At 42.0% G+C, this 26,113-nt stretch overlaps 1 protein-coding gene across 1 annotated transcript; it reads right to left on the reverse strand.

Annotated features, from left to right (window-relative positions):
* Positions 1–1,390: 1,390 nt before the first annotated feature.
* LOC136868509 (flexible cuticle protein 12) lies at positions 1,391–7,556 on the reverse strand. Its single transcript, XM_067144779.2, has 3 exons — positions 7,528–7,556; positions 5,420–5,538; positions 1,391–1,732 (listed from the first exon to the last, which is right to left on the reverse strand). The coding sequence occupies exons 1-3, from the start codon at positions 7,534–7,536 to the stop codon at positions 1,540–1,542; spliced, it is 321 nt and encodes a 106-aa protein (XP_067000880.2). The 5' UTR covers positions 7,537–7,556; the 3' UTR covers positions 1,391–1,539.
* Positions 7,557–26,113: the final 18,557 nt, after the last annotated feature.

Here is a 26,113-nt window from a genome sequence, read left to right on the forward strand (position 1 = left end):
TGATTGATTGAAATTTTGATATGAATTGAAATTGAACCTTCGATCCAAATGGAATAAGTGGTACAGGACGTGTACAGGACATGAAGCAGCAATACGCTACTGGAAGAACATCACTCACGGGGCGAGTTGGCCGTGCGGTTAGGGGCGCGAGCTGTGAGCTTGCATCCGGGAGATAGTGGGTTCGAACCCCACTGTCGGCAGCCCTGAAGATGGTTTTCCGTGGTTTCCCATTTTCACACCAGGCAAATGCTGGGGCTGTACCTTAATTAAGGCCATGGCCGCTTCCTTCCTATTCCTAGGCCTTTCCTCTCCCATCGTCGCCATAAGACCTATCTGAGTCGGTGCGACGTAAAGCAAATAGAAAAAAAAATCATCACTCTCGCTACTCATTTGGAGAGGTGGTTGAGTTGACCTATAGCTACGAATGAGGTGCAAATGTAAGGACATTTCTGGCGACCGAACTTCGGTGCTTCCAGTTGAAAGCTAATGCCTTACTCGTTCATACAACACAGCTTTGAAAACTGGATCTTCAGAAAACTCCATCGCATATCGATGGTTCATAGATTTTCCTGTGTAGATTCATGATCCCAATGTCGCGGATCTATTCTGCCCGAAGTAGTCGATTACTTAAGGACAGTCAAAAATCTTGGCACTCCATGCCATTGTTACTAGCATGTTAAATAACTCAGGAATCGCATTCTGTGCCACCTGAGGAGAAAAAGAAAACTCAGCCATCGGTCTAGGGATAGCGAGCCTACCTCTTACCGGATGCTCCAGGTTCGATTATCGGCCAGGTCAGGGATTTTTACCTGGATTTACGGGCTATTTCCAGGCCCACTCAGCGTACTTGGGAACAGAGGAGCTATCTGACAGTGAGATAGCGGCCCCAGTCTAGACAGCCAAGAATAAAGGCCGAGAGGATTCGTCATGCTGAACATGTGTCATCTCATAATCTGAAGGTCTTCGGGTTGAACAGTGGTCGCTTGGTAGGCCAAGGCCCATTAGGGCTACAGCGCCGTGGGATTTGTTTGGTTTGTTATATGAGCCGTCCAGTAGAATTTCGCTTCAATCAATCAGTCACTACTGATCTGCATTTAGGGCAGTCGCCCAGGTGGCAGATTCCCTATCTGTTGTTTTCCTAGCCTTTTCGTAAATGATTGCTTTCAGAACTAGACAGAAATATAATCGCTACGCAAGACGGCTTGGTTGCATCACTTCCTACAATCTGCGACTCAGTTCCGAGGCCATACGGTTATTGTTATGTCTGGGGTAGGAGCAGGAAGAGCGGATTAAATAGGCCATTATTGCACTTCACAGAAACCATTATTTTATTGAAATAATCGAATTGTACAGATGTCAACGTTTAACAGGTACCTACATAGCCTCTGAACCAGTGTTGTTTGAGGTATAAATTACGATATCTGGCCAGACGCTAAGGCCTCTTGTGTGAATACTGTAAGGTATTGTGCAGTGAGAAGGTAGGAACCAAGTAACAGCGGCCGTCCTCCTGTTCGGCTGTAGATGGTATGGTGAGGTAGACTACTTCCTGCCAGGGATGTGTGCTCCCTGAGGCTGGAAGCCGTTCTCATCGGCCACGTATGTAATGGTGTAGGTCTCTCCGGAAGGTGCCACCCACGAGTAGGAACCTCGCACGGCTATGGCCTCATTTTCTGTTCCTACGTTGTTGATGGTCCCAGATTCCTGGTGAGTCTTTCCGTCACTGGTGCGGTAGCTGTAACACATGACAAAACATCTCCGATTTACTAATACAGTCTTGCTAGAGAAACAGGGCAAAATGCTTTCTGAGTAAAGAATAAATTTAAAAATGTAATTTTGATTCGAATTGTAGCGTTTTATTGTTCTGATTTATCTCTTCGTGTGACTATGAGGGCATTGTAGGGGTTGTAGTAAGGATGTAAAGGAGAGGGCGTATGAGTCACTGGTAAGACCCCAACTAGAGTATGATTCCAGTATATGAGACCCTCACCAGGATTACTTGATTCGAGAACTGAAAAAAAAAAATCCAAAGAAAAACAGTTCGATTTTCTCTGTTTGATTTCCGACAAGAGGGTAGCGTTACAAAAATGTTGTAAACTTCGGGCTGGGAAGACTTGGGAGAAACGAGACGAGCTGTTCGACTACTAAGTGGTATGTTCCGAGCTGTCAGCGGAGAGATCGGGTATGCCATTTGTAGATGAATACATTTGAGTGGTGTTTCTAAAAAGAGGAAAGATCAAAATATAAAAATAAAGTTAAAATTCAAGAGGACAAATTGAAGCAAATATTAGTTTATGGAAAGAGGAACAAGGGATTGGAACAATTTACCAAGGGAGATGTTTAATAAATTTGCTAATTCTTTGAAATTGTTTAAGAAAAGACTAGGTAAATAACTGATAGGGAATCTGCCGCCTGGACGACTGCCCTAAATGCAGATCAGTGCTGATTGTTCGTGGTGATTGATAAATAACAACGGAACACCTCGTCTTTGGCAGGTTTTAGTTATTAATTGATCTAATACAAAACCGATCTAGGTTCAAATGATTGAATAAATTCAGCTATATCTTCATTTTACCGTCGGGGGTAGCAGGTTACATTCGCTCCTGGAAACACGAGGCTCTGCGGTAGGGAGTACGCAGTTCTTTCTAATATATTTTCCACGTTCCGTAGCACGTAGTCTATAATATACATATTTGCGAACAGTTTTTCTTCCTCTCAAAATTAGACAAGTCCAAGGAATTTTGCTTGCGTATAAACATTTAAAAGGTATTACCATACGTGTATCAAGCCTGGCCGAGGCGGTAAAGGCGTGCTCGGTCCACCCGGAAGGGCGTGGGTTCGATTCCCCGTCAAGATGTCGAAAAGTTTAAGAAACGAGATCTCCACTTCCGGAGATTCCTGAGGTTCACTCAACCTACACAAAAAATGAGTACCAGGTTAATTCCTCTTGGCAAAGGCGGCCGGGCGTAGGGCTAATCACTCTACCCCAATAAGTGCCGAGGTTACGGATAGTGGAAGCCTTTGCCTTCCACCCCTCCATGGGCCTTCATGGCCTGTATGGAGATGACTTTGTTTTTCTTTACATGTCAATGTCAACTTTTAAATTGTATGCTCACACAGTGTATGTCTGTTCTTGAAATGTTCATGAAATGTATTATTTTGCAACACATTCAATTATATACGATTATAATAGAGTACTGTTTATATTATTGTATCAGTTTCAATTAAATACAGGCTTACCACGCGAGTTGGCCGTGCGTTTAGGGTCTCATAGCTGTTAGCTTGGATTCGAGAGATGGTGGGTTCGAATCCCACCGTTGTCAGATGTGAATATGGTTTTCCGTAGTTTCCCATTTTCTCACCAGACAAATCCTGGGAATGTACCTTCATTAAGGCCACGGTGCTTCCTTCCCATCCTCGCGTCCCGAAAACCTTCGGTGTGTTAGTGCGACGTTAAACCACTAGCAAAGAAAATTACATGGCTCTGTCCGACTCGTTGGCTGAATGGTCAACGTACTGCCCTGTGGTTCAGAGAGTCCTGGGTTCGATTCCAGGTCGGTCAGGGATTTTAATCGCTTCTGATTAATTCTTCTGGCTCGGGGACAGGGTGTTTGTGTCTGTCCCAACACTCTCCTCTTCATATTCAGACAACATACCACACTATCAACCACCACAGAAACACGCAATAGTAATTACATCCCTCCATATAGGGTTGGCGTCAGGAAGGCCATCCGGCCGTAAAATAGGATCAAATCCACATGTGCGATACAGTTCGCACCCGCGACCCCACAGGTGTGGGAAAAGCGGTAGAACAAGAAGAAGAAATAAAAATACAGGTCTGTATCTTACATTAGAATTGCCTTGTCTCGATCGGTGGCCCGCTGTGATCTCTTGATTAGGTTTGAGTTAGACAGCGCTGGGTTATCAGACCAGGTCTGGTGTCTAGTAATGTGAAGCAAGTGCCAGCCTTATGCTATGCTTTCTATTGATCAGGCAATCGTGTTATGTAAGTTTGGTCATGAGACGAAGTGTCTCAGGTGTGGCAAATGTCAAATTATTATTAAAATGGAGGCATGGTTAAGATGCTGCAACTTAGCATATGACCTTTCACTGAGTGTGGGAAGCAATTATTGGCGTATACTGTGGACACGATACTCAATACAGTGTGCCACCATCTCACTTCGAACAGTCAATGTCCGTAGAGGGACTCTAACAGATTTGTATTCCCTTCTTCATGTCAGCCTTAAATTAGTCACAGAATTCGAATCCGGAGCAACCTGAACAGGATATCATCGGTGAGATATAAAGTTTGCATTGCCCTATAACTTCTGGTATGGGTAGGAGCAAGTTTGTTACTTTCATTGATCTGTCTCAGCCTCATATTTGGCTCGACAATAGGAAATGACCAGAGATATGAGCTACACTTGTAATAGCATTCCATATGCAGTCAGTCTCTGTGATGAATGGTGTGACAGGGTCAGTAAGGATATACGTTTCGGTGGGCTTGCCAGACTTTTAGCACCTTCTGGCTAAGTGAGGACAGCAATTGGAAACGATCTCAGTTCTCGTTTCACTAGCATGACTCTTCAGTGATGCCCGGCCTTTGCCACGACTACGTACGTAGGTGGTGGTGGTGGTGGTGGTGATGGTGGTTGTTTAAAAGAAGTACAACCTGCAATCGTCCTCTCTTAACACTGATCAGAGAGAAAAGAACAGAATGGAAATAAGGTTCGTTCCAGTAATGAGGGTATCAGCAAAAGAAAGGAAAGGACTGAACAAGTTGGCTTCGCGGTTCGAGTCGTCGAGCTTGCACTTGGGAGATGGTGGGTTCAATTCCCACCGTTGGCAGCTCTGAAAATGATTTTCCGCGGATTTCCAATTTGTACACCAAGCAAATGCTGAGACTGTACCTTAATTAAGGCAATGATGCTATATTTCCTAGTTCTTTCCGATCCCAATATTGCCGCAAACCTGCCGTATGTAAATGTGGTGTTAAGCCAGTAGAGGGGAAGAGGAGAGAGCGTCAAAATAAAAACTCCGTGGGCCTCGCAAACCGAGTACCATCGGGAAGAGAAAAATATCTGACGAAGAGAGATCGTATAGAAACGCTGAAAATGAGGAGTCTGGTACAAGTACGTTGAAGCAATCGCCAACCCACGTTCCATAGGGCTAACCCCTTATAGTCGCCTTACGATAGGCAGGAGATACCGTGGATACAGAGTATTCTACTGCCACTATCCACAGGAGTTACGTAGTACGTACACGAATATTCATACATATATCTTAATCTAAGAATGATCTAAATATAACAGGTAACGTATGAGGGCGAACATTTCATTCGGTGTGAACACGGCTTGAAGGTGGTACATGACAGAAGGTATCATGTGATGAGGAGACAGAATTAGAAGAATTGAAACCTTACTTCCAGCTCCATGGACCAAATCCCACGTTGTCATTGCTCTGCTCTAGGATGACGGCATCCTTGTAGTTGGTCTGGGGAGCAGCAGCGCTCAGGGCCAGGACAGCGGCGATGACGAGAAGCTGTAGGCAAGCAGAAACACATGTTAAGAATTTATTTGAAATGGCTTCCGCATCTATGAGTCGGTGTCTGGTCGTATACAAGATAATATTCCACTAGGTTCCTGACCGAATCCAAGATAATATTCCACTAGGTTCCTGACTGTATCCAATAGAATATTACACTAGGTTCCTGACCTAACCCAAAAGAATATTCCACTGGGTTCCTGACCATATCCAAGATAATATTCCACTAGGTTCCTGTCCGTATCCAAGATAATATTCCACTAGGTTCCTGACCATATCCAAGAGAATATTCCACTAGGTTCCTGACCGTATCCACGATAATATTCCACTAGGTTCCTGTCCGTATCCAAGATAATATTCCACTAGGTTCCTGTCCGTATCCAAGATAATATTCCACTAGGTTCTTGACCGAATCCACGAGAATATTTCACTAGGTTCCTGACCGTATCCAAGAGAATATTCCACTAGGTTCCTGACCGAATCCACGAGAATATTTCACTAGGTTCCTGACCGTATCCAAGATAATATTCCACTAGGTTCCTGACCGAATCCACGAGAATATTTCACTAGGTTCCTGACCGTATCCAAGAGAATATTCCACTAGGTTCCTGACCGTATCCAAGATAATATTCCACTAGGTTCCTGACCATATCCAAGAGAATATTCCACTAGGTTCCTGACCGTATCCACGATAATATTCCACTAGGTTCCTGTCCGTATCCAAGATAATATTCCACTAGGTTCCTGACCGAATCCACGAGAATATTTCACTAGGTTCCTGACCGTATCCGAGAGACTATTCTGCGAGGTTCCCGATCGTATCCAAGGGAATATTCCGCTAGGTTCGCGATTGTATTAAGAGAATATTCAACTAGGTTCCTGACCGTATCCAAGAGAATGATCCACCAGGTTCCTGATCGTATCCACGAGAATATTTCACTAGGTTCCTGACCGTATCCGAGAGACTATTCCGCTAGGTTCCCGATCGTATCCAAGGGAATATTCCGAGAATATTTCACTAGGTTCGCGATTGTGTAAAGAGAATATTCCACTAGATTCCCGCTTGTATCAAGATAATATTTCACTAGGTTCGCGATTGTATAAAGAGAATATTCCACTAGATTCCCGCTTGTATCAAGAGAATATTCCACTAGGTTCCCGATTGTATCAAGAGAATATTCCACTAGGTTTCCGATCGTATCAAAGAGAATATTTCACTAGGTTCCCGATTGTATCAAGAGAACATTCCACTAGGTTTACGATTGTATCAAGAGAACATTCCACTAGGTTTCCGATCGTATCAAAGAGAATATTTCACTAGGTTCGCGATTGTGTAAAGAGAATATTCCACTAGATTCCCGCTTGTATCAAGATAATATTTCACTAGGTTCGCGATTGTATAAAGAGAATATTCCACTAGATTCCCGCTTGTATCAAGAGAATATTCCACTAGGTTCCCGATTGTATCAAGAGAATATTCCACTAGGTTTCCGATCGTATCAAAGAGAATATTTCACTAGGTTCCCGATTGTATCAAGAGAACATTCCACTAGGTTTACGATCGTATCAAAGAGAATATTACACTTGGTTCTCGATCGTATCAAAGAAATAACCCTTACTTTTTCTTTTTTTTACAAGTTGCTTTACGTCGCACCGACACAGATAGGTATTATTGCGACGATGGGATAGGAAAGGGTTAGGAGTGGGAAGGAAGCGGCCGTGGCCTCAATTAAGATACAGCCCCAGAACTTGCCTGGTGTGAAAATGGGAAACCACGGAAAAAGATCTTCAGAGCTGTCGACAGTGGTGTTCGAACCCATGTAACCCCCGAATGTAACCTCACAGCTGCGCGCCCCTAACACCTACCTGGTATGACCCAGTATTAACTCTTCATATCTATTTTTTGAGTGAATCTCACTGTAACACTAACTCATTTTCAGAAAGCAAACGTACACTCCTTGGTTTTCTAAGAGACAGCTCACTTACCAGCTTCATGTTGAGAACGTGTGGTGTTGGTTAGTGAGGTTTCACGTTATGCAGATATGTCTGTTTTAAGGGTATATATACCCCAAGGAGTGTCACAACTCCGATCGGCTCCCACTCCGCCACAGAACGACCTTTACGATGTGAAAGGGGCCATCAGGCCGTGAAGATGCACTCCAATGTTAAGTAAATCTTAAAGGTCAACGGGAAAGCCATCAATTACTAGTGTTTAGCCAAAGAATGCGCGACAAATTAAAGACTACATCGAGCACAAAAATGTAATTAATTGGCGAAGAGCAGTTAAAATAAATAGTAAGGTCGTAATCATAGCTCGTCACTGAGGTGAGGTGACGTCACACATAGGGACCTGTATCTCAAGAATAGAATACAATTATTAGTATCCGACAAATGTTACACATCTACTCAAGATGATTAATATCATTTTAGATGAAGGTCCAAAATATCCTGAGTGAAAAACTGTGTAATCCGCCTCAGTGGTGTAGTGGTTAGTGTAATTAGCTGCCAACCCCGGAGGCCCGGGTTCAATTTCCGGCTCTGCCACGAAATTTGAAAAGTGGCACGAGGGCTGGAACGTCGTCCATTCTGCTTTGGGAGGTCAACTGAGGAGAGGTGGGTTCGATTCCCACCTCAGCCATCCTGGAAGTGGTTTTCCGTGGTTTCCCACTTCTTCTCCAGGTAAATGCCGGCATGGTACCTAATTTAAGGACACGGCCGCTTCCTCCCCTTTTCCTTGTCTATCCCATTCAATCATCCCACCCCTCCACAAGGTCCCTGTTCAGCATAGCAAGTGAGGCCACTTGGATGGGGGTAATGGTCCTTCTCCCCGGTTGTATACCCTGACCCAAAATCTCATGCTCTGGGACACCGCTCTTGAATCGGTAGTTGTAGGATCCCTCGCTGAGTCCGAGGGAAAAACCGACCTTGCAGGTTAAACAGATAAAGAAAGAGAAGAAGAAGAAGAAGAAGAAGTAGTAGTAGTAGTAGTAGTAGTAGTAGTAGTAGTAGTATTTCATTTTCGGAAAAAAACACTTAAGGGGGCGGGGGGTAAAAAGGACTGAAAAGTGGGTTGGCGTGTATTTGTAACATGAGCATATCTACAGTATATATCAAAAACTTAACATTTTACAGATGTGAAAATTGGTATTTTTAATATTTTACAAATAAATAACAGGTACTGTTTGTTTTTGGAAAAACCACATAAGGTGGGGGTAAAAAGGGACTGAAAAGAGGGTTGAATTATTTATTTTAGGATGATGATATCTCAAAAACTGAAGATTTTACAGACGTAAAAATTGGTATTTTGAGTCTCCTTTAGAAAGAAATAGTTATTCTTTTGTTTTCGGAAAGTCCACTTAAGAGGGGATGAAAAGATTGTAACATTAGTTGAATTATTTGTGTGAGGATACTTATATATAAGAAAATCAAAGATGTTACAGGCGTGAAAATGGGTATTTGGAATCTCCTTTAAAAATTAAAAGAAACATGCATTTTTAGGGGGGAATCAACTTGGGGGGGGGGTGAGAAATAGGAGTAGAATTCTTTTCATGAGGATACAAATATCTCAAAAATTGAAGATGTTACAGTCGTGATAATTGGTATTTGGAAACTCCTTTATAAATAAACATGTATTTTTTTGTTTTCGGAAAATTAACTTAAGGAGGAGGAGAGTGGAGAGAAGTGACGAAGAACTTGAATTTTTTATGAGCATACTTATATCTCAAAAACTGAAGATGTTACAGACGTGAAAACTGGTATTTGAAATCTCCTTTAAAAATAAAGAAACACATATTTTTTGTTTTCAGAAAACCACTTAAAGGGCTGAAAAGAATTGACAATGCAGGTGAATTTTTAAAATGAGTACCGGAATATCTACAGTGTATGTTAAAAATTTAACATGTTACAGACATGAAACTTGCTACGTGGAAAGTCCTTTAAAAATAAAGAAACGTGTCTCTTTTTTGTTTTCGGAAAATCCGCTTAGGTGGGGTAGGAGAAGGGCTGATAAATGGGTTGAATTCTTTTTATGAGGATACTTATATCTCAAAATCTGAAGATGTTACAGATGTGGAAATAGGTATTTGGAATCTCCTTTAAAAATAAAGGAACTTTTTTTTTTTTACTTGTGAGAAGACGTTCTCACGTGTACAGTTCTATGTCGCATGGTCATCTCAGCCCAAAAAGGCAATACCACGAACATGGTTTACAAAGAGTTTCTGGGGTGAATGAAACTCAATTTTTCGGTGAGTTTTTATACTTTGGGGATTTTCAGATAATGTCTTAGTACAATGCCGAGGAACGATTACTTTTATCAAATTACGAAATCCACGCGAGAGAAGCCGCGAGTAATTGCTAGTTGAATATAATATTTCATCGCACGCTGTTTGTTACCAAGAAATTGTCATGGGCCTGGAAATATTTCACAGAAATCCTAGAAAAAAAAAGTGCAATATAGCCTAATATTTGTTCCTGCTGTATTACTTGCGAAAGCGAAGGTATATCGGGCATGATTCACCATTTGAAGAGCGATGAAAAATTCCAAGGCAGTCAAGCATCGACTAGTAAATATTCTACTTTGCAGTTTGCGTCTATAGCTTACGTTCTGTTCTTCATCACTTTTTTGCGAATATGTAGTTATTATTTTACAACGGAATACAAAGAGAAAGTATAATTCAAAGAAATAACAACACGTGACTTTTATTTAATTGCAAATAATATTTCATTTGTTTTTGGAGAGTTCCTAAAGTGGGTTTTGTTCAATTTCATTTCTGTTGCAGACAAGTGTAACGTTCCAGACGTTACAGTGTAATTATGTTAATTTTATTATGTGTAATTAATTCAGGAATTTAACGTCATGATATTTATCTTGGTATGTAATTGTATTATAATTCATGTTTAATCATTTGCTCACTATCATTTCATTACTTTGTAACTACGGCTTGTAAACGATGGCTGAATATCCTAATATTCACTTAGATTCTTGCGACAGTCGGTTAAAATTAACTTGCAGTAGATTTCCTCTATCTTGCCACATCACCGAGGAAGAAGGAAGGACAAATTTAGACATCAAGTTCTGAGAAAAGCGAGCACGTGTTCAAGCGTGGTAACGTAAGCTACCGTATTTCGACCAGAATTATTCAAACTGTTCACCGCCTATATTTTCAAAGGAGCGTCATGTTGCCATGGATACTGAGTGAAAGGACTAATAGAAGAACAGTTGATATCTTGGTTATGGCCCGTCAACTCTAATATCTGGAGTGGGGAGAGACGTGTCATCTGATTGGACCACGTGTAGCGACCTGTAATGAGCGCGAGAGAAGGTTATAAAAGGGCGTGTTGGAGCTCTTGGCTTCATTCTCTCTACATTATTCTGATCTTCTACTGGACTTCTACGAGTTATTCTACATCTTCTACGTGATTTTCTTATTGAGCTTCTACTTGATTTTCTACTTGATTCTTCGTCTCGATACTTAGAAATTCTGAAGGAGGGGTGTATAGCCACTCTCATCAGGAAGTACGTACAGCACGGCTACAAGACCGGTTTGAACCAGTCTAAGTCAATAGGTAGTATTAATCTAGATAGAAATGAAACTTCAGAGAACATTTTCAGTAAAGTTGGAAGGATTCTTAATTGAGTATCCTCTCCATATAACCCAAGGTGGTTCTTCTAACTATGACTTAGGGCTTATCTCCAATATATGGGATAGAGCATAATAGGGAGTGTTAGTTTTGAAGTCATCTTCCAATTAGTGGTGGGTGCAATTGGCAAGGCAGGAATGGTACTTAGCTGCAGATGAAGAGATCTCAAAGACGACCGATGATGTTCCCGCTACAAGGATGGAAGCTTTCCCAGGACCAGCAGAACAAGACTACATGGTGAGCAAGCGAGTTAAAGATATTGCAAGTTTTCGCGAAGTAGAGTCATTCAATTTTTTGTTAAATTCATTTTCTATTTTAAATTCAGTTCTCGTTAAACCGTCGTCATTTATATTAAATATAATAAATAGTATTTTTCTAGTTCACTTTAATCAATCTGCCGTAATTAGCCTTTTGATTTCTAATTCTCCTGCTTAATGATTAGTGCACTATCACCCCACCCCTGTGATAAGAGTCCGTCCAAGCTTGATTATAAATTTTTATCTTTAAGTCCTCAACTTAAAGATTGGCGCCCTTAGCTTGAATGGTTGCATTTCTCATTCGATGATTGTTCTCCGAGAGGGGAAGTCACATAAATGCCGCTCCAACGTGTGGCGAGAAAATCATTAAGTACGGAGCAGTTAATGACAGTAACAATATCAGAATTCGTATTATGGGCAAAATTTGGATATCCACGTTGCATTAGGAGTGTTTGATTGTGGGAAGGGTCATGGCTGATCAGACGAAAGAGGAGAGGATGTTGCGCAGTGGACGGGCGATAAAAGGCAATAATGTATTGAGTTCAGAGGAAGAGTTGTGTAGTCTAGTAGAGGAAATTGAAGATAGAAGTGTAAATAGTATGGAGAGTGAAGGCAAGCAGAAAGAAGTCAGTATGGAGTCAGATGATAGTAGGATGGGGGGCGAAGCGGAAGTAAACACTAACAACGAAAGTAATAATAATGATCAGTTAATGGGAATGATGCAGTTAATGTTAAGTAAGATAGAGGACAGTAAATCTGAAATAAAAAATGAATTGGAACAAATTAAAACAGATGTAGAACAAACAAAATCTGAGCTTAAAGGTGAATTAGAACAAACTAAATCTGAACTGAAAGAACAGTTAGAACAAACTAAAGCTGAATTAAGCAGGGAGATGAGGGAAAATAAGGAGGAAGCGAATCGGAGAATGGACGAACACAGTAGGCAGTTACGCGATCTGGTGGTAAAAAATGAACATTTTAATAAGCGATTAGAGGACCAGGAAAGGGAATATGTACGGCACGGGAAAGAGATAGAAGAAAAGTTTGCGGAGCAGAGAAGTGAATTCCTGGAATTAATGGGGAAGGAAAACAACTCTACTAGGGAGGAAGTAATGAGGCAGGTCACTAGTATTGATAAGAGAGTTGAGACTCAAAGAGGGGAAATACGGATATTTAAAGACCACGTCCAACAAGAGATTGACACGGTAAAGCTTAGAATAGAAGATGAGACCCGGGCAAGTGAAGAAAGGTTTGCGATAGCTGAAGAGAATAAGATTGAAATTAGGACATTGAAAGAGAAGCAGGTTAATTTGGAGAGCGAAATTGATAGGAGAGACAAAGAGGTAGAATGCCGGATAGAGAAAGCAGAAAATCAGTTAAAACAGGTGGCAAAGGATAAACAGATTTTCACGGGAAGGCAATGTCTAGGAAATAGCTACATTAGGGAAATTGAACTACCTAAATTTAATGGGAAACAAACGAACCCGCTAGATTTCCTTAAGATGATAGAAAAACGATTTGAAAAGCGTCTAGAGGAAGGGTCTATGGACTGGGAAGACGTTATGGAAAATATTGACCATGCTTTTGTAGGAGAAACTCGGTCTTGGTTCATGGTATATAGGCAGACGATGACGAACCTGAAAGAATTCAGAAATAAGTTTAGAGAGAAATTCTGGAATGAAGCGATACAAGCTCGGGAGAGAGAAAGGGTGGTATTTGGGAGGTACAAACAGCATGAAGGAGTTACTATGACCGAGTACTTCCTGGCATATGTCATGATTTGTCAGAACTTAGATGGTATAACCGAGGGGTCTGATGTAGTAAGACTACTTTTGAGACATTTTCCGGACAGGGTGAGAGAAGCGGCCTGCATGCAAAAAGTTGGTACTATTCAGGAGATGGAGAACCTACTAGGCAGTTTTGATGCGTTAGGTAACCTTAGAAGTAGAACGGAGAATATTCAGAACTTTAGTCATCACAACGGAATGAGACATAACGGTAGAACACAGAATCACGAAGCTCGCAATCAGTTCAGACCTCAGCAGAACAGCAGGAGCGGAGCACCTGAATATAGGACAGGAAATTCCCCACGGAGGCCAGAGCAATGTACTAATGAGTCCAACGTCAATACACAAAGGGAACCTTTAAACTAACTAGAGGCTGTAATGTTAGGTCAGAATTCCAGCCTAGTACGAAGGTAGCGAAGTGTCTTGCCATGAAAGTGTTACCATATGACCTAGATGTTAGAGACGATTTGTTGTATGAACCCGAGCAGAATAATGGAGATTCAAGTAATAAAGTAGTATATCCCGTTGTTAAATTGAAAGTCTGGGGGGCGTGGGTTAAAGTTTTGATTGATTCTGGTAGCCAAATATCATGTATTAGTTCTCAGTGGTATGAGTCATTAGTGAAACAGGGTATTCAGTTGGAGGAAATGCCTGTTAAGTCTACTTTCATCATTACGGCTGTTGGAAAGAGGTCTAAGCAAATTTGTAAACAAGTAGCTGTCCCGATCTGTATTAATAATTTTATTAGCGTTCAGATATGTTTGGTAATTCCGCATTTGATATTTGATCTTATCTTGGGATCTGACTGGTTAACGTTAAAATTGGCTCAGTTAAATTACAATGATCTAGTGCTAAATTTGAGGTGGAATAATGAGGATATCAAGGTCAAGTTTGAGGAGGAAATTCAGAGGAAAACGGAAGTTAGTACAGTGTGGAGAATGAGAGAGGTTTCTAAAGTTAATGAAGAGGCTAGTGAGGGCCTGAAGTTGTGTCAGTTGTGGATTAATGAGGATAAAATATGTGGCTTGAAAGAAGCCGTAAGTAGAAATGAGTTAAATGAAATCCAGAAGGACAAGTTATTTGAAGTGTTATGTGAACACGTGGAGATTTTCTCCGAGAAACCTGGTGTTACCCATCTGTATGAACATTCTTTTTCTGTGCTGGATAAGACTCCATTCAGCGGACCGCGGTATCCGATACCACACAAATATGCAAAAGCCGTAGAGGATCAAATTCAAGCTATGTTAGCAGACGATGTGATTGAATTATCAAACAGTCAATATGTTAATCCCTTAATTGTCGTGCCTAAGTCTGATGGATCAATACGTTTGTGTATTGAATGCGAGAGCGTAGTGAGAGTGTTAGGTTTGCCTGAGGAACCACCTCGTAATGCTGAATTTTACGTCCGACTGGCACGGGAGAACCCGATTAAATCTGGAGATAAACGTAAAAGGCAGCAGAAACGTAAGGTACTGGATAACTTTGAGGTAGGTGATATGGTTTTGGTGAGCGTTCCCATGTTGTCAAACAGTGAGGATAAGGTAACAAAGAATTTTTTTCTTTTATATCAAGGCCCTTATAAAGTACATAGAAAACTAGGACCCTGTGCTTACAAGTTAGCGGATGGCGAGAGCGTAATGAATGGTTCATATAACATTAGTAGTTTACGGAGATACCTGTCGTGTAAGGTGGCTGAACCGGATTGTGAGATATAGGTCAGTAACTCGGGGAAGTTGCTACTTGTTATGTCAGACTACGAGCGGTATGTGTTTACGTCTCAATTGTGGCGGTTTTTCCTAGTTGTGTTTGTAAACAAGGAAGGTGTTTGTGTGTAGCGGTAGATTTACGCTCGTTCATTGACGATAGATCATCTGTTTTCCGTATGTGAGGCCATGAAATTTTATATATTTGTTTTCTGAGATGTTACAGAAGGCTAATTAAAGCTGACGACGGCAAATAATTAATTTTCCCGCATGTGCATTTCTAACTTGCAATAATTTTACCGTGAGCTTAAATTACGTGTGTATTTGTGTGAAGTGTATTGCATCCTGCTTCAAGATAAGGTTGAAACATTCGAAAGAGTGATAAAAGTGTAAATTGTTTGTATCATTTGTTTTCCATGGTTTTAATGTAAAAGATTGGAAGAGAACGTGTTACTGCTATCTAGCAAAGAATGTCGGAGAGATGGGGAGTAAAAGGACAAATAGACACTCGGCAGAGTTTGTAATCTGAATTGTATATATATATTATGTTATATTCTCTAGGATAATCTTGTTTCTTAACAAAAGTGGAAAGTTGCTCATGATGGGCATAATTTAGCATCTAAACTTCAAGATGAACTGAAATAACAGACATTCGCAATGGTAAGCAGTCTAAGAGAGATATGGAAACAGTGAGATATAATTAATTGTATGAAAATAATGTCGCTCGTAATGGGCAGGTAATAGAGGTATTTCAAGTCAATGTGGGAGTAAGTGTGTGAGTTCTCAACTCATGTGATATTTGTTAAGAACTCATGGGGGCGTATGTAACGTTCCAGACGTTACAGTGTAATTATGTTAATTTTATTATGTGTAATTAATTCAGGAATTTAACGTCATGATATTTATCTTGGTATGTAATTGTATTATAATTCATGTTTAATCATTTGCTCACTATCATTTCATTACTTTGTAACTACGGCTTGTAAACGATGGCTGAATATCCTAATATTCACTTAGATTCTTGCGACAGTCGGTTAAAATTAACTTGCAGTAGATTTCCTCTATCTTGCCACATCACCGAGGAAGAAGGAAGGACAAATTTAGACATCAAGTTCTGAGAAAAGCGAGCACGTGTTCAAGCGTGGTAACGTAAGCTACCGTATTTCGACCAGAATTATTCAAACTGTTCACCGCCTATATTTTCAAAGGAGCGTCATGTTGCCATGGATACTGAGTGAAAGGACTAATAGAAGAACAGTTGATATCTTGGTTATGGCCCGTCAACTCTAATATCTGGAGTGGGGAGAGACGTGTCATCTGATTGGACCACGTGTAGCGACCTGTAATGAGCGCGAGAGAAGGTTATAAAAGGGCGTGTTGGAGCTCTTGGCTTCATTCTCTCTACATTATTCTGATCTTCTACTGGACTTCTACGAGTTATTCTACATCTTCTACGTGATTTTCTTATTGAGCTTCTACTTGATTTTCTACTTGATTCTTCGTCTCGATACTTAGAAATTCTGAAGGAGGGGTGTATAGCCACTCTCATCAGGAAGTACGTACAGCACGGCTACAAGACCGGTTTGAACCAGTCTAAGTCAATAGGTAGTATTAATCTAGATAGAAATGAAACTTCAGAGAACATTTTCAGTAAAGTTGGAAGGATTCTTAATTGAGTATCCTCTCCATATAACCCAAGGTGGTTCTTCTAACTATGACTTAGGGCTTATCTCCAATATATGGGATAGAGCATAATAGGGAGTGTTAGTTTTGAAGTCATCTTCCAATTAGTGGTGGGTGCAATTGGCAAGGCAGGAATGGTACTTAGCTGCAGATGAAGAGATCTCAAAGACGACCGATGATGTTCCCGCTACAAGGATGGAAGCTTTCCCAGGACCAGCAGAACAAGACTACATGGTGAGCAAGCGAGTTAAAGATATTGCAAGTTTTCGCGAAGTAGAGTCATTCAATTTTTTGTTAAATTCATTTTCTATTTTAAATTCAGTTCTCGTTAAACCGTCGTCATTTATATTAAATATAATAAATAGTATTTTTCTAGTTCACTTTAATCAATCTGCCGTAATTAGCCTTTTGATTTCTAATTCTCCTGCTTAATGATTAGTGCACTATCACCCCACCCCTGTGATAAGAGTCCGTCCAAGCTTGATTATAAATTTTTATCTTTAAGTCCTCAACTTAAAGATTGGCGCCCTTAGCTTGAATGGTTGCATTTCTCATTCGATGATTGTTCTCCGAGAGGGGAAGTCACACAAGCAGTTGTATTAGTATGTATGTATGTATGTATGTATGTATGTATGTATGTATGTATGTATGTATGTATGTATGTATGTTGGGTATTCAGCCCGAAGGCTGGTTGGATCCTCAACAGGTTCACCATTAGCTGTCATAGATGGCCTAGGTGTCACTGAAGAGGCGTACTAGGGAAATGAGGAGTGAGGCAGTTTCCCGTTGCTTTCCTCACCGAGCCAGAAGTTGCTATTGCACATCAGTCTGCCAAGCCCACTGAAATGCCTGCACCAACCGACCCTATGAGCGACATTTTCACACCATTCAGAGCAGGGACTGGCTGCATAAGGAATGGCATTACTAGCGTCACTCATACCTCAGTCACTTTCATATTGTCAAAGCCAGGGAAGAGACTGAGACAGGTCAATGAAAGTAACAATTTTATTCTAGCCCATACCAGAAGACATAGCGCACTGTAAACACTACATCTTGCCAGCAAAGGCATGTTGTATTAGTATTATCAAATATTATCCAATGTACGATAATCTGAAGGCAAGAAGTTGCGAATATGTTAATGCAAAAAACGCGATCCTTTAAAACAACTCGAGTCTCGAGAGAGACATGTTTACATCTTGTGATCCACCCAAGTGCGCGGAAGAGTACAAAATGATTAACTTTGATTCAAGATTCTCGAATTTCGGCTGCTGGCACCGAGACTCTGGACTGAGAAGAAATCGCATCCCTACTTAAACCTCAGTTATACGTTTTTCTGTCAAGGGACGTCGATAAAATGACGTATACATGAGAACACATACAAGCAAAGAATTGACTATTTTCTATTGCAAGTGTATTTCCTTTAATTATTAAACTACTAAGGAAATACACTGACTGACAGAGCAAATGCAACACCAAGAAGGAGTGGTCAGAACTTTATGCCATTTGCAGGGTAGACTGACGTCACTGAGGTATGCTCATGATGTGAAATGCGCCGCTGTGCTGCGCACGTAGCGAACGATAAATGGGACACGGCGTTGGCGAATGGCCCACTTCGTACCGTGATTTCTCAGCCGACAGTCATTGTAGAACGTGTTGTCGTGTGCCACAGGACACGTGTATAGCTAAGAATGCCAGGCCGCCGTCAACGGAGGCATTTCCAGCAGACAGACGACTTTACGAGGGGTATGGTGATCGGGCTGAGAAGGGCAGGTTGGTCGCTTCGTCAAATCGCAGCCGATACCCATAGGGATGTGTCCACGGTGCAGCGCCTGTGACGAAGATGGTTGGCGCAGGGACATGTGGCACGTGCGAGGGGTCCAGGCGCAGCCCGAGTGACGTCAGCACGCGAGGATCGGCGCATCCGCCGCCAAGCGGTGGCAGCCCCGCACGCCACGTCAACCGCCATTCTTCAGCATGTGCAAGACACCCTGGCTGTTCCAATATCGACCAGAACAATTTCCCGTCGATTGGTTGAAGGAGGCCTGCACTCCCGGCGTCCGCTCAGAAGACTACCATTGACTCCACAGCATAGACGTGCACGCCTGGCATGGTGCCGGGCTAGAGCGACTTGGATGAGGGAATGGCGGAACGTCGTGTTCTCCGATGAGTCACGCTTCTGTTCTGTCAGTGATAGTCACCGCAGACGAGTGTGGCGTCGGCGTGGAGAAAGGTCAAATCCGGCAGTAACTGTGGAGCGCCCTACCGCTAGACAACGCGGCATCATGGTTTGGGGCGCTATTGCGTATGATTCCACGTCACCTCTAGTGCGTATTCAAGGCACGTTAAATGCCCACCGCTACGTGCAGCATGTGCTGCGGCCGGTGGCACTCCCGTACCTCCAGGGGCTGCCCAATGCTCTGTTTCAGCAGGATAATGCCCGCCCACACACTGCTCGCATCTGCCAACAGGCTCTACGAGGTGTACAGATGCTTCCGTGGCCAGCGTACTCTCCGGATCTCTCACCAATCGAAGACGTGTGGGATCTCATTGGACGCCGTTTGCAAACTCTGCCCCAGCCTCGTACGGACGACCAACTGTGGCAAATGGTTGACAGAGAATGGAGAACCATCCCTCAGGACACCATCCGCACTCTTATTGACTCTGTACCTCGACGTGTTTCTGCGTGCATCGCCGCTCGCGGTGGTCCCACATCCTACTGAGTCGATGTCGTGCGCATTGTGTAACCTGCATATCGGTTTGAAATAAACATCAATTATTCGTCCGTGCCGTCTCTGTTTTTTCCCCAACTTTCATCCCTTTCGAACCACTCCTTCTTGGTGTTGCATTTGCTCTGTCAGTCAGTGTAAAAGCAAAAGTTTATAAAGTAAATTAAGATGAACAATCCCTAACACATTTTCTAGACTTCCTGTCTTCTTATACATCTCTTAATGCTAATTTGTTATTTGCTTTACGTCGCACCGACACAGATAGGTCTTATGGCGACGATGAGGCAGGAAGTGGCTACGAGTGGGAAGGAAGCAGCCGTGGCCCCAGCATTTGCCTGGTGTGAAAATGGGAAACCATGGAAAAACATCTTCAGGGCTGCCGACAGTGGGGTTCGAACCCACGATCTCCCGAATACTGGATACTGGCCGCACTTAAGCGACTGCAGCTATCGAGCTCGGTCCTTAATGTTCAAGTCCAAACTAGATACGTCTACCTAGTTGTCACTACTTTGAAGAGTTAATGCTCCTTCGATTTTTGTGCACAGACAGCAATCGGCTATAAGCACATTTTACTAGGTTAGTTCAGTGCACTGGGGCACGGCCCATTGTGATTGCCAGCGCAGTAGTGGGGAGAAAAGAGGGTTCATGTACCCCTTCGGCCATCCATGGTTTACCCATTTCAACTTCAGGCAAATGCTGGGGTTGTGCTTTTCTCAAGCCTGTATAATTATAGCTACACCCACAGACAACCCCCTCACACAGCGGTACATGGGGTGTACCAGGTAAAGCAGCTACGAAACTGGGAAGGTGAGCATGTCCTCAGGCACTATAAGCCATACGCTAAAAAACAAACAAAAACATAGACACTTTTCATAATTAAGGTCTTTGCATAAGGGAATAAGTAATTTTCAGGGCTTGTACTGAGGAATATTGTTGATTAACTGTAAAAATCATCATCATCATCATCTGTTTACCCTCCAGGGTCGGCTTTTCCCTCGGACACAGCGAGGGATCCCACCTCTACCGCCTCAAGGGCAGTGTCCTGGAGCTTCAGACTCTTGGTCGGGGATATAACTGGGGAGAATGACCAGTACCTCGCCCAGGCGGCCTCACCTGCTATGCTGAACAGGGGCCTTGTGGAGGGATGGGAAGATTGGAAGGGATAGGCAAGGAAGAGGGAAGGAAGCGGCCGTGGCCTTAAGTTAGGTACCATCCCGGCATTTGCCTGGAGGAGAAGTGGGAAACCACGGAAAACCACTTCCAGGATGGCTGAGGTGGGAATCGAACCCACATCTACTCAGTTGACCTCCCGAGGCTGAGTGGACCCCGTTCCAGCCCTCATACCACTTTTCAAATTTCGTGGCAGAGCCGGGAATCGAACCCGGGTCTCCGGGGGTGGCAGCTAATCACGCTAACCACTACACCACAGAGGCGGACAACTGTAAAAATACAGTAAGAAAATGCCTCAGTAACAAAGGGAAAGAAGGTACACGTGAGGTCCTTGTATTTGTAGGTACATGTCATCTCATCTGCGGGAATTACTATGGACCACCATTCCGTTTCCCGAAAGAAAAAAGAAAAAACTTATACGTCCTTGTAACGCTATCACTGAAGTTCGGCTGTTAAGGAAATGCCCAACATCACTAAAGTCGTAACGCGAATGTTCTTGAGTTGGTCATATTAGATATTAATCACGTTCGTCTGCGATTAACTCATTGCCTCGGAAATACTTATTTTTAGGAAATGACATCACACTAGATCCGAAAAAAAGGCCACAATATTCCGAGCACGTACTGATTGTTTGATACTGAGCTTTATGTAATTTTGTTTAGTATCCTTATAGGGATCAAATAACAAAATATGTCAGTTATGTTAACATTTTTATTTATTTCTTTAATAGAAAATGTCGGCAATATATTGTTTGAAACTCTTAAAATTAAAGGAACGAATTTTTCATGGTCCCGATATGAGAAAGCTCATGTTTGACAGCACATTTGATCTAGGACGGGCATGAAAGAGAAGGCACCAGGGAAGCATTTACAGAAATCGGATAACAAGACGTCCCCAGATAACAAACATATTGTGGAAAAATACTACATACATATATTTAACGATCTTGGCTGCAATATCCTGGTAGTTCATGTATTGCACTTTTTCCATGAGAGTCTCCGGTCTAAGTGAAAAATTTAAAGGAGGTTGTGAGAAGATGTTAAGGACAATGGAACGTCAACATGCTTGCTGACTATCAATCAATCAATCAATCAATCAATCAATACTGATCTGCATTTAGGGCAGTCGCCCAGGTGGCAGATTCCCTATCTGTTGCTTTCCTAGCCTTTTCCGAAATGATTTCAAAGAAATTGGAAATTTATTGAACATCTCCCTTGGTAAATTATTCCAATCCCTAACTCCCCTTCCTATAAATGAATATTTGCCCCAGTTTGTCCTCTTGAATTCCAACTTTATCTTCATATTGTGATCCTACTCTTATAAACGCCATTCAAACTTATTCGTCTACTAATGTCATTCCACGCCATCTCTCCGCTGACAGCTCGGAACATACCACTTAGTCGAGCAGCTCTTCTTCTTTCTCTCAATTCTTCCCAACCCAAACATTGCAACATTTTTGTAACGCTACTCTTTTGTCGGAAATCACTCAGAACAAATCGAGCTGCTTTTCTTTGGATTTTTTCCAGTTCTTGAATCAGGTAATCCTGGTGAGGGTCACATACACTGGAACCATACTCTAGTTGGGGTCTTACCAGAGACTTATATGCCCTCTCCTTCACATCCTTACTACAACCCCTAAACACCCTCATAACCATGTGCAGAGATCGGTACCCTTTATTTACAATCCCATTTATGTGATTACCCCAATGAAGATATTTCCTTATATTAACACCTAGATACTTACAATTGATGGATGACTATTGACTATTGACTATTGATGGATGCTAAAGAGAGGCCATCCAGAGACATACATAGAAGGAAAGGGAGTAAAAGAGCATTCACAACAACAAGAAGAAAAAAGCGGCGATGACAATAATGTCTACAAGTCGACAAATTGTGCAGTCCCGCTGACACTGAAAATACACAGTGACAGTCTACAGGAAATAGTCCGCCTCCGTGGCGTAACGGTTAGTACTATTAGCTGCCGTCCTGGGGGGGGGGTGCTGGTTCGAATCCCGGTACAGCCAGAAACTTTAAAATGGCAGGAGGGGTGGTATGTGTTTCAAATGGTACATGCAGCTCACCTCCATTGGGGGTGTGCCCGAACAGGACACCAGTTTACTTTTACAGGAAATAGTGACGTAATTGAAATATAAGATTATGCACACGTGAGAAATGAGACTGCTGTCACTGCTGGTTCTCTGGCACAGCAAATACGGCAAGTTCGTAAATTTGAATCGCGCGCCCGGAAGTCGCAAACTAACCTCATTTCTCGAAAATAAAAATTATCTCCGCCAATCAGATTGCACCATCCTTATTAACATAACACGAAGAGCATCTCTCATTTTTTGTCCGCCTGTTGCCATATCTTGATGGATGCAGTAACCATTTTTGTATCCGTCTCTTGGCACAGGCCAGAGCAAAGTGTAGCTTCCATCAAAGTCCCAGTCTCATCCATGGCTGTGACAATATAGAAGCTGCTGGGGCATGGGTGGTGCTGAGTAATGGCATTCAGAGCACGACTAGTGCATCTGAGTGTTATGAAAGGTGTTGCTCATAGGATCAGTCGTGCTGCAGTAGCACCTTCTGGTCCAGTGAGGAAAGCAATGGCAAACTACCTCACTCCTTATCTTGCCTAGTACGCCTCATTTGGGCTCTGCCATTGGTTTTTGCGATTTCTCTATAACAGCATAGCCATTGGTGGTGCTATTTGAGGATCCAACCAGCCTCTGAGCTGATGACTTAACAGACACACAGACATAGTTCTGATACACCCTGTGTACAGTCATTGAACATTTGCCAACATGCGATAGCAAAAAATGAACTAGATTTGCATCAATCTTATGTTGAATTAGTTTTTTGGTTCACGCAAAATTCATGAAGTCAAAATTCGCAAGCTAATGATCTAACATAAGAACTAAGAGTGAATAAGAAGCAGTATTCCAAGCACGTACCGATTGTTTGTTAAATGTTGTCTTTCTAAAAATAAACACCACAACGATGACTAAACCTTACTAGCAATTTACAACATCTTTTTTCTAGGCAACATTTAGATGAAGCTTCTGGCATTTCCTCAAACATGAATGAGTCGATAAGTTTTGCGGCCTGGCCACTGCACGACTCCCATCTTGTCGCCAACTAGGGAAGCGCCAGTTCTACTGCTATCAGCAGAAGAGTGGGTACGTGTTCAGCGTATTGAAGAGCAGCGATCTCATGTCTGTGTCAATTTGCCAGCAAGCATCCACAGGGGCGAATTATATTGTCATTCCCAGCAGGTCAGCTCCGAACGCTCAGCATGTAGGCCTACTTGGAGATAAACTCGACGTTTTTTAAAAATATTTTGGCTTTCGGTCTCAACGACCATTTAGCAAGCCACAATTTTGTATGTTTCTAATTAATTGATTAGATGAGTTGGACTAATTATTAATTATGAATTGACTTAATGAATTGAACTTATACATTTAATACGAACGCAAACACCCAACTCCACATGTATGCCGACCTAAACGTAGGGCTATATCTCGCAGATATGGAAGCTGAGAGGGAAGAAGACACAGGATCTAGTGCAGAAGACGAAGTTAAAATCCATGACCCGGCCGGGAATCGAATCCGAGACCCCAGTGACCAAAGGCCAGCGCGTTAACCATTTAGCCATGCAGCCGGACAAACTCGACGTTTGAACCCCCTTAAACTGGGTAGCCAACCCACGGTACACAGCGTGCCACTTTCTGTTCAGTATTAGAGTTTCCACCTTATCGCTACCTCCCAACCAGCCAAAGATGCTAGAAATAATTAATATTGTGTTTTTCTAATTATTTCTGCAGGATTAAGTTAGACTTAATAGCCTGTGAGAAGAAAGAAATATTTTATGTTTGAATCAAACCTAATACTAATACTCAATGAAAAGATACTTGCATCATAAATAAACACTTAAGAAGTGATATGAAGTATTAAAAATATCTACAAATAATACCGATATGAAACAAAACAAGAGTGAGGCTTTTTGATGCCTTATTTTGTTCACCGGTTCTTCAATGTTGGGGTTCGTAGATGCTGTTGCCAGGAGCAGCAGGGTTTTAAGATATTGATTTGTAAGTGTTGATCGATACTTCTTTTTCACCATGCTCATAATAGAAAGAGTTTCTTCTCCTCATGTATGTCGACCTGAACGTATCTCGCAGATATGGAAGCTGAGTGGGAAGAAGACACTGGATCTAGTGCAGAAGACAGTTTCATATCCCATGCGTAAAGGGTTGCGTCATGAATAATGCAGCGATCATTTGAAAATCTCAGTAGAAAACTATAATAATGATGGCAGAAACGAAACGAAACATAATATGTTTCTATACATTTTTGTAGTATATTATTTAATTTATATATAACTACTTTCGCATGCCACTCAAAATGTTTCTGCGTGTCACTAGTGGCATGCGTGCCTTGGGTTGGGCACCTCTGCCGTAATGTAAAATAAAAAGTAACTTCAGGTCCGTAATATTCATAACTAAGTAATCATTTACTATAAACAAAAGAGCGGTAGATTTTGTAATTTTATTTGAAGGCAACATTGGAAGCTGAAAGAAGCGATTTGAACTGCTGCTCACTTGTATTCTTCCAAGCAGTAGTCAGTTCTTTCAATCCTCTTAGGAGCGGCCACATTTAAGTCGAATGATCCTGAAAAGACAACAGTTTTTTTTATTTGTGAACTAAGAAAAACTGAAGATATTCGCCGTACTGGGGAACTATTCGAATAAGGGTAGATTATTAAAATCAATCAAAGACGGTTTATATTGACAATTGGGCTTCAGTGAGAATTGATGGTAGAATGAGTTCTTGATTCAATGTACAGTACTTATAGGACTGTAATCTTTCACCTTTGTTGTTCATAGTTTATATGGATAATCTGCTGGAAGGCATTAAATGGCAGGGAGGGATTCAGTTAGGTGATAATGTAGTAAGCAGCGGCCTGTGGTGGCCACTTGTTCTTAATGACAGATGGTGCAGAAAGCCTGCAGCCTGCAATGATATGGTATGAAAATTCGCCTTTCCAAGCCTAAACTGATGTCAGTGGGTAAGAAATCCAAGAGAATTGAATGTCAGGTTGGCGATAGAAAGCTGGGAGGTAGATAATTCCAAGTATTTAGGATGTGTGCTCCCAGGATGGTATGCAGTGTGTGAGATTGAATTAAGGTGCAGTAAAGCTAATGCAGTGAGCTCGCAATTCTGATCAACAGTATCCTGTAAGAAGGAAGTCGACTCCCGGACGAAAATATCTGTATATCGGGCTGTTTTCGAATCAACTTTGCTTCACGGGAGTGAAAGCTGGGTGGACTCAAGAATATCTTATTCATGAGTTAGAAAGAACAGATATGAACGTAGCGAGAATTATTGCTGGTACAAACACGTGGGAAAAATGGTAGGACGGTACTCGGAATGAGGAGATAAAGGATAAGTCCGGAATGAACTCGATTGATGAAGCTGTACGTCTAAACCGGCTTCGGTGGTGAGGTCATGTGAGGCGAATGGAGGAGGATAGGTTACCTTTGAGAATAATTGACTCTATTATGGAGGGTAAGAGAAGTAGAGGGAGTCCAAGACGAGGATGGTTA

This window comes from Anabrus simplex, chromosome 1, assembly GCF_040414725.1.
Source record: "Anabrus simplex isolate iqAnaSimp1 chromosome 1, ASM4041472v1, whole genome shotgun sequence".
In the NCBI taxonomy this organism is placed as follows: domain Eukaryota; kingdom Metazoa; phylum Arthropoda; class Insecta; order Orthoptera; family Tettigoniidae; genus Anabrus; species Anabrus simplex.